General features: G+C 37.2%; 3 protein-coding genes across 3 annotated transcripts; all 3 read right to left on the bottom strand.

Moving 5' to 3' along the window:
* Positions 1-1460: 1460 nt before the first annotated feature.
* On the bottom strand, positions 1461-2885 carry LOC132171665 (uncharacterized). Its single transcript, XM_059583038.2, has 2 exons — positions 2421-2885; positions 1461-2188 (listed from the first exon to the last, which is right to left on the bottom strand). Exons 1-2 carry the CDS (start codon positions 2592-2594, stop codon positions 1616-1618), a joined length of 747 nt encoding a protein of 248 aa, XP_059439021.2. The 5' UTR covers positions 2595-2885; the 3' UTR covers positions 1461-1615.
* A 1157-nt stretch (positions 2886-4042) lies between these two features.
* LOC132171300 (uncharacterized) lies at positions 4043-6948 on the bottom strand. Its single transcript, XM_059582584.2, has 3 exons — positions 6282-6948; positions 5834-6211; positions 4043-4642 (listed from the first exon to the last, which is right to left on the bottom strand). The coding sequence occupies exons 1-3, from the start codon at positions 6685-6687 to the stop codon at positions 4278-4280; spliced, it is 1149 nt and encodes a 382-aa protein (XP_059438567.1). The 5' UTR covers positions 6688-6948; the 3' UTR covers positions 4043-4277.
* Positions 6949-8205: 1257 nt separating this feature from the next.
* On the bottom strand, positions 8206-12006 carry LOC132170352 (importin subunit alpha). The gene is made up of 10 exons (XM_059581304.2): positions 11644-12006; positions 11451-11547; positions 11276-11367; positions 11049-11180; positions 10763-10948; positions 10502-10665; positions 10316-10394; positions 9334-9462; positions 9018-9145; positions 8206-8920 (listed from the first exon to the last, which is right to left on the bottom strand). Exons 1-10 carry the CDS (start codon positions 11863-11865, stop codon positions 8548-8550), a joined length of 1602 nt encoding a protein of 533 aa, XP_059437287.1. The 5' UTR covers positions 11866-12006; the 3' UTR covers positions 8206-8547.
* Positions 12007-12849: the final 843 nt, after the last annotated feature.

A 12849-nucleotide genomic window follows, 5' to 3' on the forward strand; every position in this document is an offset into this window, starting at 1 on the left:
AATTTTCCTTCAATTCAATTTAAAGAAAAACTTTACCGAGAAATAAAACTTGAGACTCAAGCAAAAAAGATTTTTTCTACACATAAATTGAATTTAAGAAAATTCTTTCATTTCAGTGTATGTGACTAAGAGTAATGATACAATGCACGCGGCGTGCGTGGCACGCCCACGCACGCCAGTGCAAAAATTTTTTTTTTTTTTTTTTTTAAAAAAATAATAATAAAATAAAATTTTGTGCCTGGCGTGCATCACTGTTGATGCACGCAAGGCGTGCATTGTATCATTACTCTGTGACTAAATGTGTGACTCTAAGGATACATATCACTTTTAATAAACTGAATTTAAAGAATTTCACCTTATTCAATTTAAAAAACTTCTCAAAATTGTTATGCAGCTGGCTGATATGCTCGAGCTAGGGATCGAGCGAGCAAATGATTCTACAACTCATCTTGTAGACCAATGCCTAAATGGTGATCGAACACTCAATTCTGCCTGATTCTATAACTCATCTTGTAGACCAACGCTCAAACGGTGATCGAGCACTCAATTCTGCTTGACCACTACCGCTCCACCGGAGTTGTCCTACATCACCGGCCTTGATACCATTTCAATAAATTTTGAATGTTAAAAAGTCTTAAGACGAGAACGATTGATCGAACACCGTGGACCAACAACATGACAAATGTTTCATGTGCTTCGCCCAACATGAGAGTACCAACAAAACATGCATTCTGTTTTCATTGTTTTTTTTTTTTGGTTACATTATCTTTTTGAACCATCTCGAAAGTGAAATTCCAACCTATCTTTTGGTTTCTCCCTAGCAAAATCTTACCTTAAATCCAATGGGTACGTAAAAGTAATCTTCATGCTCAGTTGTTCAGTAAATATTTATGTTCGATTGTTCGATCTTATATTGTTTCCCAATCACTATCACCATTTACCATATCATAGGATGATGTAAATTCTCTGAAAATTAATTAAAATCTCATTTTGTACTCGTTATTATTATTATTTGGTGTTTTGTACTCATTTTAATATTTACTTCTTTAGTACTTTAATTATTCAATTTTTTTTCTGAAATAACTACAAAACCTAGTAGTGTAAACCAGTTCTAAAATTGCTAAATAATAGATTGGTCAATTTTAAAAACCAAAACCATGATTAATATCCGATTATAACTAATAACCGACTACCGATTATATATACCGATTGATAGCCAATTATCCGAGTCTTTAAAAAATTTGATATTTTAGACTTAATTTAACCTTTTTGGCCTTTTTTTTCTCTTTTAAATAAAAAACAATTATAATTTTTGTTTTTTTTCAATAAATTAGGGTTTTGTTGTGGTTGTTAAAAAAAAAAAAAAAAAAAACCCTTTTAACATAACTGGATGTATAAAAAATTAAAAATCGATAACCAAACCCAGTTACCAATATTTCCAACAACTTTTAAAAGCGATTAACTAGATTAACTGGTTTCTGATTAGTGGCTCATTTTTATTTTTTTTTAATCAAAGGGGGAAAGGGAAAGGAAACAAAGAAAGCACACTAACGCACTCATTACTCATACAAGTAAAAAGAAAATAATTTTTTTTTTTAAAAAAAAAATCTCCTCCTCAAAACCATTCACCTCGAAGCTCTCTAAGAACCCTCGAGTGCGGAAGATCAGGGTCACCACGCATAGCATTCTGCCTGAATATCTCAACGGCCCTCATAAGCGCCTCCTCCGCCGTGTCAAGTTGCTCCGGTCTCCACACAATCACATCGCTACCAAGACCGTAATCCTCGTCGGCGTCTGCCGTCCCATCAGTGGCCCTAGTAATGGGCTTCCTCGTATCGACCATCTTCATCTCCGACAATGGTGAGGCCTTGTGATGCTTGTAGTAATCTCTGTAATCCTCAACTTGTCCCTCTCTTTCGTCTCTCTGCTCTTCCTCCTTGTCCTTTGGCCATGGTCCGCCGTCAAGCCCTGCACAACTGACTTCTTCCAGGCTAATTGTTGTTGTTCCGTGGCTACGCTTTTGCTGCATGATGGGGTCCGGTGGTGGGTTCAGGCCGCCGGTGCTCTCCAGCCTCGGAGAGGAAGCATAAGGTGTTCTTGGAGGCTTCAACGGTCCGGTTTCTGTACTTGGTTTGTGTTCTGTTTCTTGCTTTACCGTGTCATCAGCACCCACCGCGGTTCCTTGACCCTGCAAATTCCACAAATGAGTGCTAAAACGGTAATTGTTTTTTTCCTCAGCTGATTTTTATTGTCATCTCTCCAAATTGTTAAAAAAAAAAAAAAAAAATTGGGAAATTCCACTTTAGACCTCTACCTCTTTAAATCCTTTCTGAAGTTTCTCCGAACAAAATTTACTCTACGTAATTTTTTTTTTTTAAAAAAAAGTGATAAAACTTGAGCTAGAAGAGAGAGAATCTCACATCGTTTTTCCTGTTATACACATCAGGGCTAGCTTCGACCTCTCCCGAATGAATGCCAGGGTCAGCGGTGCGACCGGCGGAGGAGGAGGCAAGTCCTCGGCGGAGAGCTTGGTTGTGGGCAAGAGAGAGAACCAAAGGCGACCTTCTTGCGGTGGCTGCTACCCTCGATTGCATTTTGGCTTTTCTATTCTAATATTTGCTCAACCAACTCGTGGGTGTCTTTGATCGTCGTCTACTTGGAACAGAGACAGAAAAGAAACAACAAGACTTTGTGGGGGAAGGAGAAGACACGTGTGTAGCTAGCTGTGTTCACGTGTGAGCACTTTATAGTGCATTGGTGTGGTGTGCTTTGCGTATGTGTCACCTTGTGCTTCTGCTTCATGGGGAAGAGGCATCCAGAAGCATGGAGATTCTTGTAACAGTAAAAACTAGAAGCATGGAGAAGTTCCTTCTTTGTACCTAACTAGAACAATCTCGGTGATTAATTGGAAGATTTTTTTTTTTTTTTTTTGGTGATTCAATCCCATTAAATTATTATGTGTTTAAAAGTATCTATGAATTAAGAATAAAATGAATTGGAAATTAGCTACAAACTACTTTAATAAATTGTTAAATGTCTCTTAACATATGATAATCATATATTTAAAGGGAAACTTCACTGAAAATTCCTGAACTTCCATTCGATTTGATAAACCTCCTATAAATTTCAAAATCTCTCAATTTAATTCCCTAAACTTTCAATTGCTTTCAATTTAGATCTCACCGTCAGATTTTAAACGTCACATGACGTTTATACCCCTGACTTTTGTATAAAATTTCAACATCCAAAATATTTTTTTATTTAACAAAAATCAGGGATGTTTTGATCTTTTTTCTTTTAATTTTTAACGGCTAAAATTAACGGAAGGGTCCAAATTGAGAGCAATTGAAAGTTCATGGGACTAAATTGAGAGATGTTGAAGTTTAAGGGGAGCATTTCAAAGCGGGTAAAAGTTCGAAGGTCTTCACTAAAGTTTTTCCTATATTTAAACATGTGAATTAAGAATTTTACATGTTTAAGTATGTGCTCCTCACATGCTTTTAGAGCACGTCACTTTATAAGACCCATTTTTAGGAATTAGCTACATGCATGTCACTTTCAAAACTAGTTTTTAACTAATTTTTGTCATGTTTAGATGCTTGATAACTACATATATGTTTGAAGTATTTTGAAAATATTACACAAGCTAAGTTGCTTTTCACCTTGCGTATGAAAGTATTCTCAAATAATCTCTCCTCTCTCCAGTCGAATCAAGACTCAAATATATCTTCTTATAATTTTTTTTCCCTTTATTAATCAGAAAAAAGAAAAGTACTTTAAAAGTAAAAAAAGACATATAATATTTTTTAGTAACCTTTTTAATGTCAAAGTTGTCAAAATGTACTTTGTTTTATTTTTAATGATTTAATTAGATACTTTTCAACATTCTATCTTTTTTTAATGTCTTAAACTATTTTTTTATAATATATGGTACATGAGATGAGACGATGCAAGAACATAAATACACGAAGAGAGAGAGAGAGAGACGATGGAAAAACAAAACAAAAAGACGAAATCAAACACCCATTAAAACACAGAGACAGAAGATTAAGGTTGGTTTTAATTATTAGAAGCAATAATAGGAATACAATCTTGGTCAAACAGAAGCTAAATAAATGAGACTAGACTACCTAATATGTCTCAAATATTGTATTTACACATCAAGATGGTCGAGTTAGCCAATGTCAAATCTCACCTAAAACACACATAATCATCGTCACTCTACACTAATACATAGTTAATTAAACACCAACAAATTAATTAATATTATTTCTTCTTCACAACTTGAGTAGTTTCTCCTTCTGCCCAAGTTTGGAACATATATCAGCAAGGCAACCGAAGAATGCAGCAAAGAAGCACATCACCCACGACAATATCACAACTCCCCAGTCCCACATATTCTTCTTCGGAAAATGTCCTCTATCTGATATCACCAACGCTCTATAAACTGCTTCAGTTAAGGCGTAGGCTGTCACTGGGTCTGATTCTTCCGCAAGATATCCGTATTCTGTGAGGCACACTATGTCATATACCCCCGTGGTTTCCGATACATCTAGCCATTCGCATATTTTCAGGCGGCCGTCGATCCTCTCCTCGGTTGATAACATGTCGCCGTGGGTCAAGATCAAGAGAGGGTTCTCATCTGCAGCAGCCACAAGTTATATATACCACATTTGTATTATTAATATTAAGAGTAATTAAGCATTTAGCAGATACTAAGCTGAGGCTCTGAAGCAATATATTACCAGGCCTTTAATTAGCACATCTATATTGAAATTTGACCATCTACTGGGCTCATAGGAAGTGGTCTATACAAGAAATTGATATGCTAGAGAAAAACTATGACCCCAATGAAGATCATGCATAATCATTTCTGCAATTCTTAAGATTGTGACTATTCATTTGAAATGAACCCTCTTGATTTTGTCCCATCATCTATTTTGAGCCAAAATAAAAAACCAATTCAAAAAATAGGTTATTTGACTATTCAGTCAAAGAGGGTATGGTGGCCGTACCACCTCAAAAGAGGGGTCAACCACCCCATAATTGGCTTAGGGTTGGTCAAACACTTCTCAAGATTTATCGGTGACCGGCCACCCTTAAGGCTTTTGAAGGGTGGTAGCCAATTTTGAGGAAGAGGAGACGACTATCTCATTAATCCTTAAAGGGGTAGTCAGAGCACTTCCAAGAATTTTGAGCGGTACTTTGACCACCCTTTTTAACCACCCTCTTTGAAGTTGTAGGCTAGAAGAACCAAATTTTTTTTCTTCAAAATAAATGACTTGACAAAATCAGGTGGTTTGACCACCCTCTTTGAAGTTGTAGGCTAGAAGAACCTAATTTTTTTTCTTTCTTTGAAATAAATGACTTGACAAAATCATGATTGTAAAATGAGCGATCACGATTTTATGAATTGTGGGCCTCGTGCAATTCTTTAAGAATTACAAGAGTAGGGATCAAATGTTTTTTTTAAAAAAAAAAAAAAAAAAAAACCATATAAAGTTTAGGTCAAGTGTATAGATTTCTTTGGTAGGTAAAATTCATTAGGTAAAGGGTCACAATCCTCTTCGTGTAGGACACTACACTATGATGTCTACGATTTAGCCATGATTGAGAAAGGACTTATTAAAAAAAAAAAATTATTGTACTAAATGCAGCTGTGAGGTGATAGCTATGTGCCTGTAATACAAAGGAAAAGTCTCGATCGCTTTGAATTTATTATGAGGCTTTATCAAAAGTGCATGCACCAATGTAGGTGTTCAACAATATTGCTTGATTACCTACTCAAAAAAAGTACTAAAAAGAAACGAATTTTAAGCAATAGAAGGCTTACTTGATTTTCTCAATACAGTAGAGCAGAAGAGCTCCCTAATGGCCTCCAATGGCTTGAAATCGCCTGCTTTTGATGCATTGTAGATCTCTGCTATGTTGGCTACCACCATTACAAAATTCACTCTCCTCCTCACGAACTTTGAAGTTGGTTTCAAGGTAAGATTTTCCATTTCAAGTTTGGTCAATGCATTATCTCCCGGCCTTAAGCACAGCTGATTATGATGAACCCCATCAGTCATCCAACTGGACAGTTCTGCAAGATTCTCACCCATTTGATCATACATAAAGCCCCTTGAATCATACACACAGAACCCACTTTTCATATTCCTCGACACATTGTGCTCTTCCATCAACATAGTAGTGTAATTTGAAGAACTCCCTGCAAATATCAAACATAAATTGTTGGCACAAAAATGCACAGCATAGCTTTGGCTTTGGCTTTGGCTTACCTAGTGAGGTTTGAGCAAAAGGTATGATTCCAGAGCGCCCAAGAACACTGTACATGAGGTTAACAAGAGAGCTTTTGCCAGAACCAGTGAAACCCACCAAGAGAATCGTAATGGTTGGTGGAATGTCCATCTCTTCCTTGCTGATTCCTCCTACAGGCACCCAAAAATCGCCGGAACGATACATCTGCAGCTTGTGCCGGAGCTCGTTAAGCCCTTCCGGCGCAATCAAAGCCAACCTTTCCATCTCCTTCAGCACTTTAAGCCTTGGGGTTAGGCTTGAAACATTTGGGAGGTCATACTTGAGCTTCACGCATTCATCAAACTTGGCAGCCGAGCGCCACCAGCAATGAACCGATCTTGATAACTCATACTCATCTTCCTCAGTGGAAGATTGTTGGCTTTTCATCTGTGTCTTCCAAGTTCTAGAATTGCAGGCAAAAATGGTGATAAATTATTGATTGATTCAAGAACTCTGTGTGAACAGTTGGGCTCCACTGTTGCGTGGGAACTTTTTAGAGGTAACATGGAGACAAAAAAGTCCAACTTGGGTTTGTCGAGATCCGACAGTAGAGTACAATCTTGCCCACGGGTTGGACAGCAGGGTATTGGAGGAGATGGTTCCTTGCGCTTTCGTGTAGAAGCACAAGAATCTGGAATCCAATGGAATTTACGGGAAATACCCATGTGGGGAAGTTCCTAAATACAAAACAAGTACGTGGAGAGATGGAGAGATGGGTATTGTAGCCAAATCAGATCACAGAAACGTCCACCAAGAACTTTTTAAAAAAGTTTTTTTTTTTAAAAAAAAAAAAGCCACTGGGACTGACGACGGCTCTTTAATTGGTTCCACTGTGCATTTGGAAGCTGGAGTGGGTTACTTCAGATTATTCTATAGTATCTACTTTGATACTTGAAGTGGTCTTTCTGCAGGAGATGAAAGATCTGGGAAAACCCCAAACCCCTGGTAAGGTTCCTTTGATAGATGATTTTGACCTGATTTTGGCAAGATACTATTCATTTCATTTATTTTTATTTTTTGAACATTCTTTTATTTTTTACATCACATTAATTTTTTTTTAATTATTTAAATAAAAAAATTACTACAAAACAAAAAATTTTCATTTTTCCATACCAAATATTCTTACTTTTTTTTAAAAAAAAATATTCTTATTTTTTTTTACATCAATCAATTTTTATTACAATATCAAACTGAAACCGAAATGAAATCATTTACCAATTGAACTCCAAAAGTGGAGATGAACAACTTGTGTGCATTAAAAAGACAAAAAGACAACCATTAACTCATTGGGGTTCATGGTCTCAAATTCTTTTTCTTTGCACAAGTTGGTGCAAAGCTGCAGATGCCATTAACCCTCCAAAAAGTTTAAGTTAAGACGTCGATGAATAAGGATTTTCAGCAATTTAGGCACTACATGGAACTCTCATGCTCGAGTAAGTGGTTAGACAATCCAAAATTAATTTAGGTGTGTCTCGTACATAGTGATACTAGTGCATACCTTCGACTTCGGTTAAATTCACCATAAACATCTCTTATAATTTGGCTGCCCAAATTTTGTACAAAAAGGAGTTGCCTGAATTGATTGAATTGCTCTTACAAATTCATTCGTTACAATTTTAAGTTAATTTTGGCAGATGGGCTTCTTATTGAATCTTCTACACCTACAAGGCTACAAGGAACAGGAAGAATATATATTCACGTTTATGTTTTCTTTAGGCCCAAAGACTAATGAAAGCACTCGCACTTTGGATTGGGATTACACCATCCAAATATATTACTCTTTTGCCTAACATATGGAGGACACATGCCTCAATAGCAAATAGAATGAAAACGAAAACACATGGATGGCACCAAACAAGAAAATCATAAGAAGGTAACACATGTTTAGGAAAGAAAAATATAACCAAACATAAACTAGGTAATCCATAACTTTTTGACAGTAATACAACCAACAAAATTTCACTGATCCCCCAAAACAAAAAGAAACATCCAAGAAGAAATCTTTCTTACTCGGATGACAAAATCCCTAATTATCATCAAGGAGAACAAGAAATAACTTAAAAGTAACATTTCTTTTCTTTTTCCTAAAGCTAGATAGGGGAAGGGGTGTTGCTCATGTATTAGGCGGCTTCCTCCTGCGATTGCTTGGACTCTTACAATTGCACTCAAGTGCAATTTAGGCTATCTCAACTGTCTTTACTGAATATGCACTCATACTAATAGTTGAGGTGGTAAGCATGCATACCTTCAACTGAAGTTAAATCCACCAGAAGGAACAGAAACTTCATTCCCTCCAAAACCAAAGCTAGATTGGGGAGCTTCACCTGGGGGCAACGGCTCATCATCCTCGTCAGTCCAATATGTCTCAAGAATCTTCACTGCCTTCTCATATATCTCATTGTTGTCATGACTCTGAAGGTTTTCAATCTTATCTAAACCATCAGCATCATCAATCAATTGGGCATACAAGTTTACATCTCCTGTTTTACCAATATTCTTCTCAGCTTCCCCAACCTTTAGAATGTTCTCGAGCCCTTCCAAGCAAACTGTGACAATTCTTGGGTCTGGACAAATGAGGAGATCGCACAACGGCTTAATACACCCCTGGCTCACAAAGTACCTACCAGACAAATAGATCAAACACTTAAATGTAAGACAATTATTTGGCAAGCGTATTTAACAGGAACAAGAGATGATTGCAGGGAAAGAAATAATACTTGATTTGATCGTGGGTGCCACCAGATGTAGCATTTGAAATTGCCCAAGCAGCCTCTTTCTTGATCTCAAATTCTTCACTTTGAAGTAGTTGGAGAAGGGGGGGAATGATGCCAGCCTCAATTACAGCCTGCCAGTTTTCAAAAAATGTCTTAATATCACCCTTCACAACAGATTAACAAGAAATGAGATCACACCCATAATAATCACGTTTCTTCCGTAGGTTCCTTACTGCCATACTGAAACATGTCTCAAAGATTATCATGACAACATTCTAATTAGTGCATGCATTTTTTGCGGATGAATTTATCTGCTCACCTGTATCTGATTTACATTTCCAGCTGTGATATTTGAGATGGTCCAGCAAGCTTCCTTCTTGATGCTTTTCTTATAATTATTTGTCAACAGGTTCAGAAGGCAAGGAAGAGCTTGATGATTTATTATACACTGAAGAAGCAAGAGTATGAAGCATTAAATTCCAATTCAGAAAAGAAACAGATGACATTTCAAAACTCAAAAAGGTCCCATATTTCATATAGAGACCAATATTCCAAAAATAATTTTAAGAAACACACACATACATGGTTCTTTAAAAAAATATAGATAGATAGATAGCTAAAGAGAGAGAGAGAGAGATGAATCAAAAGTAATACAAGGTATTCCCAATGCAAACGAGAACGTTTCGTAACTCATTTTTTACTACTCTATTATTTGTATGCAAAGGTTGCAATTATCAATCTAATTGCAAAAATTACTCCTATTATTGGAGTCCCAACTTTGGAACGCCAGTCCCAAGCCAATAGAAATGAAGAAGGTTGTATTGGGCACACTGGCAATAACAACTTTGCGCTAGCCTTCATCACAAAGAATCTAATAGTACCAAAATATTCATTATCACTGACAATAAGCCCCAAAAAAACATAGAATAGGAGGCCAAGCCCAATGATTTATGTATCCTTCCAATTCAAATGCGAAACGGCATGCTTAGTGCATCCTAAAAGCATCTGATACCCGCTATAGATTTAATTGTGTTGAATTATATGGATAAGTAAAAAATATTTTCATTTTCACTATAAAATTCAGTAAAACAGAAAACCACTGCCACCAGAGCGTTTTATAGATATATCAGACTGTAAGTAACACTATGCAGTTTGATTTTAATACTAATTAATATAACTAGTCACCTCATGAACTAATATTGTGTCCCATCCAATTATAAATCATGATAACAGAACAATCAAAAGCAACTTTAAAGAAACAAGATTAAAAAGAAAACAGTGAATATATTATCATTGCACACCTGAGTTTGCATATGATCTCCAGTGACAATATTTCCAACTGTGCGAAGGGCAGGAATGAGCACCGTCGTAGAGGGATGGCTAGCCAAACAGAATTTTCAAGCATTAAGGTTTTTTTTTTTTGAAGAATTCTAACATCAAGCAATCAAAAACTAATTCAAATAATCTAATAAAAATCCAACACTCACATTAGAAATTCAACAAGTCGGGGGCAGGGACCTGCGTCAATTACAGCCTGGATTTTTTCATTGGCGCCATCTGAAAGATATGATAGTGCCCAGCACGCATCAGTGAGGACTTCCTCATCATTTGAATGTATAAGACGCTCAAGAGCTGGGAGAGCCGGTTTTGTCTGTGCATTAAGATTCAAAAGCACATCAAGAAGACAATATTTTGAAAACGAGAAAAAGATGCATTAGGCCCCTAATCACTCAGCTTAAATTTCCAACCTGCTCAAACAAAGGCGGTGGCTTGCCCCTACAGAAATTGGACAATGTCCATGTCGCATTTCTCAACATAGAAAGTTTTGCATGATCATTAAACTGTGCCAGCAATGGCATTAAAGCCCCATGACTAAGAACAAGATCACGACATTTAGGCGAGTCACCGGCAACATTTCCTAATGCCCAAACAGCCTACAGCTCAACCAAGGATTATCATCAAACATATGATCATATACAAATCAAACACGAAATAAAAGCATATAAAAACTCAATGCCCATTAAAGATATACACCTGTTCACGAACATCATCACTCGTAGAGTCTAGAAGTTTGACAAATATTGGGATGGCTCCATGATCAATCACAACCCGGGTGTTTTCTGATGTCCCGGAAGCAATGTTTGTGAGGGCCCAAGCGGCCTCAAACTAAAGAACACCCAATACCATAGAACAACACAATCAAAAACATAAAAATGAATTCAGCAACAAAATGAATAACATAAACGCGCTAGAAATCAAACCTGAAGTTGTGGGAACTCATCCCTCCCAAGGAAATCGACAAAGCGGGGAACAACCCCGGATTGCACAACTTCATTAATCGGAGGACTGCGCTCTGGAGAATCGATTATGGTAAGAACAAAAAAACAACCCACTAAAAACACAATCAGAAACCGAATTCAATCATAAAAATTTTACCGATCGAAAGCAGCTTTCGGAAATGAGTTGTTGCCTCAAGCTGCAAGCTCTTGTCCTCCGACCAAACCCCACCGATCATTTCCGGCAGACTTTCTAACTGCATTTACATTAACAAACGCAACAACACATTGACATGCTTACGGTTATGCTAGATAACGTTGAAAACGGCGGCGTACGGTTGTGATATGAATACCTTCGTTTCGGCCCTTTCGGAAGTGCGGTTGGCGGCGAGAGAGGAGGGGATTTGGTGAGGTACGAGGCCTTCACGACGCTTCTTCTGCAAGCTCTCTTCTCTGCGGCTCTTTCGGATCTCGACCATGTTGTCCTCCCTTCGGCGACGACCTTCCTCGGCGTCCACGGCCACCTTGTACCGGTTCCGGCGGACCTCGGTCCTCGCGCTCGGCCTCAGAGACATTGCTCTTCGCTGTACGATGATCCGATCGATCAGTTCAAGGTTGGCTGAGAAAAAGCCCAAGTAGAATGAGAGACGAACTGACGAAGTCGAAGAGTACTGAAAGGGTTTTAATTCAAATGGGATCCAGAGGAGGGATGTGAGCCTGTGCCAAACTTGACCTGAATTTGCACGTTATTAACGGAACCGCCACTCTGTTTTTGAATTTGAAATATGCGGCGCTTGGCGCTCGTGAATTCGGCGTGACTTTCTTTTTCTTTCTTTTCTCGAGCAAATTGAGAAAAAGGTATTTTCTTTTTTTTTTTTTTTCTTTTTTTTAAAATGATATTTAATAGACTTTTAACTATGCTGAGATGGCGTTGAAAATCAACCATTGGATTAATGAGAACTTATAACAAGAAAAAATCAATGGTTGTTTTTTATTGTCACATCAATATACTACTTTTTTTTTTTTTTTTTTTGACATGTTCACACAAGAGGGAGAGAGAGGATTCAAACTAGTGATATCCGTTTTATAAGGGTAGTCCACAGCTGATTGAGCTACCCCTTGGGATATACAAACGGGTATAATCGCCCCGCGACTGCTAACCACTTATAACCGCATAGCCGCTTTGGTAGGCGGTTATAAAAAAAAAGGGCTAACCGCTCCGCCCAAAAAACCGCTAACCGCCTCCCCTTATATATATATATATATATATATATATATATATATATATATAACATTAAAACGACATCGTTTTGGTTAGGGATAGGGTTTCATCATATTCATTATTTTTTGGAACCTTTCGACCCACAACTATTTAAAATAAGCCCAAAATACCTCAAAAAGCCCAAAGGCCCATAATTTTTTTTTTTTTTTTTTTTTTTTTTTAAAAAAAAAGGTTATAAAATTGCCGGTTATTGGTTAGGGATAAGGTTTCATCATATTCATTATTTTTTGGAACCTTTTGACCCAAAAAATAGGCAAGCCCAAAACACCTCAAAAAA

This window comes from Corylus avellana, chromosome 1, assembly GCF_965113065.1.
Source record: "Corylus avellana chromosome 1, dhCorAvel1.hap1.2, whole genome shotgun sequence".
NCBI lineage: Eukaryota > Viridiplantae > Streptophyta > Magnoliopsida > Fagales > Betulaceae > Corylus > Corylus avellana.

Coding starts and splice junctions, on each gene's coding strand:
- LOC132171665 (XM_059583038.2), bottom strand. CDS start 2,594: ATGCAATCGAGGGTAGCAGCCACCGCAAGAAGGTCGCCTTTGGTTCTC. Junction 2,189..2,420: donor TGTATAACAGGAAAAACGAT/GTGAGATTCTCT, acceptor TGGAATTTGCAG/GGTCAAGGAACCGCGGTGGG.
- LOC132171300 (XM_059582584.2), bottom strand. CDS start 6,687: ATGAAAAGCCAACAATCTTCCACTGAGGAAGATGAGTATGAGTTATCA. Junction 6,212..6,281: donor TTTTGCTCAAACCTCACTAG/GTAAGCCAAAGC, acceptor TGATATTTGCAG/GGAGTTCTTCAAATTACACT. Junction 4,643..5,833: donor TACTGTATTGAGAAAATCAA/GTAAGCCTTCTA, acceptor TGGCTGCTGCAG/ATGAGAACCCTCTCTTGATC.
- LOC132170352 (XM_059581304.2), bottom strand. CDS start 11,865: ATGTCTCTGAGGCCGAGCGCGAGGACCGAGGTCCGCCGGAACCGGTAC. Junction 11,368..11,450: donor CCGAAAGCTGCTTTCGATCG/GTAAAATTTTTA, acceptor TCGATTCTCCAG/AGCGCAGTCCTCCGATTAAT. Junction 11,181..11,275: donor ATGAGTTCCCACAACTTCAG/GTTTGATTTCTA, acceptor GGTGTTCTTTAG/TTTGAGGCCGCTTGGGCCCT.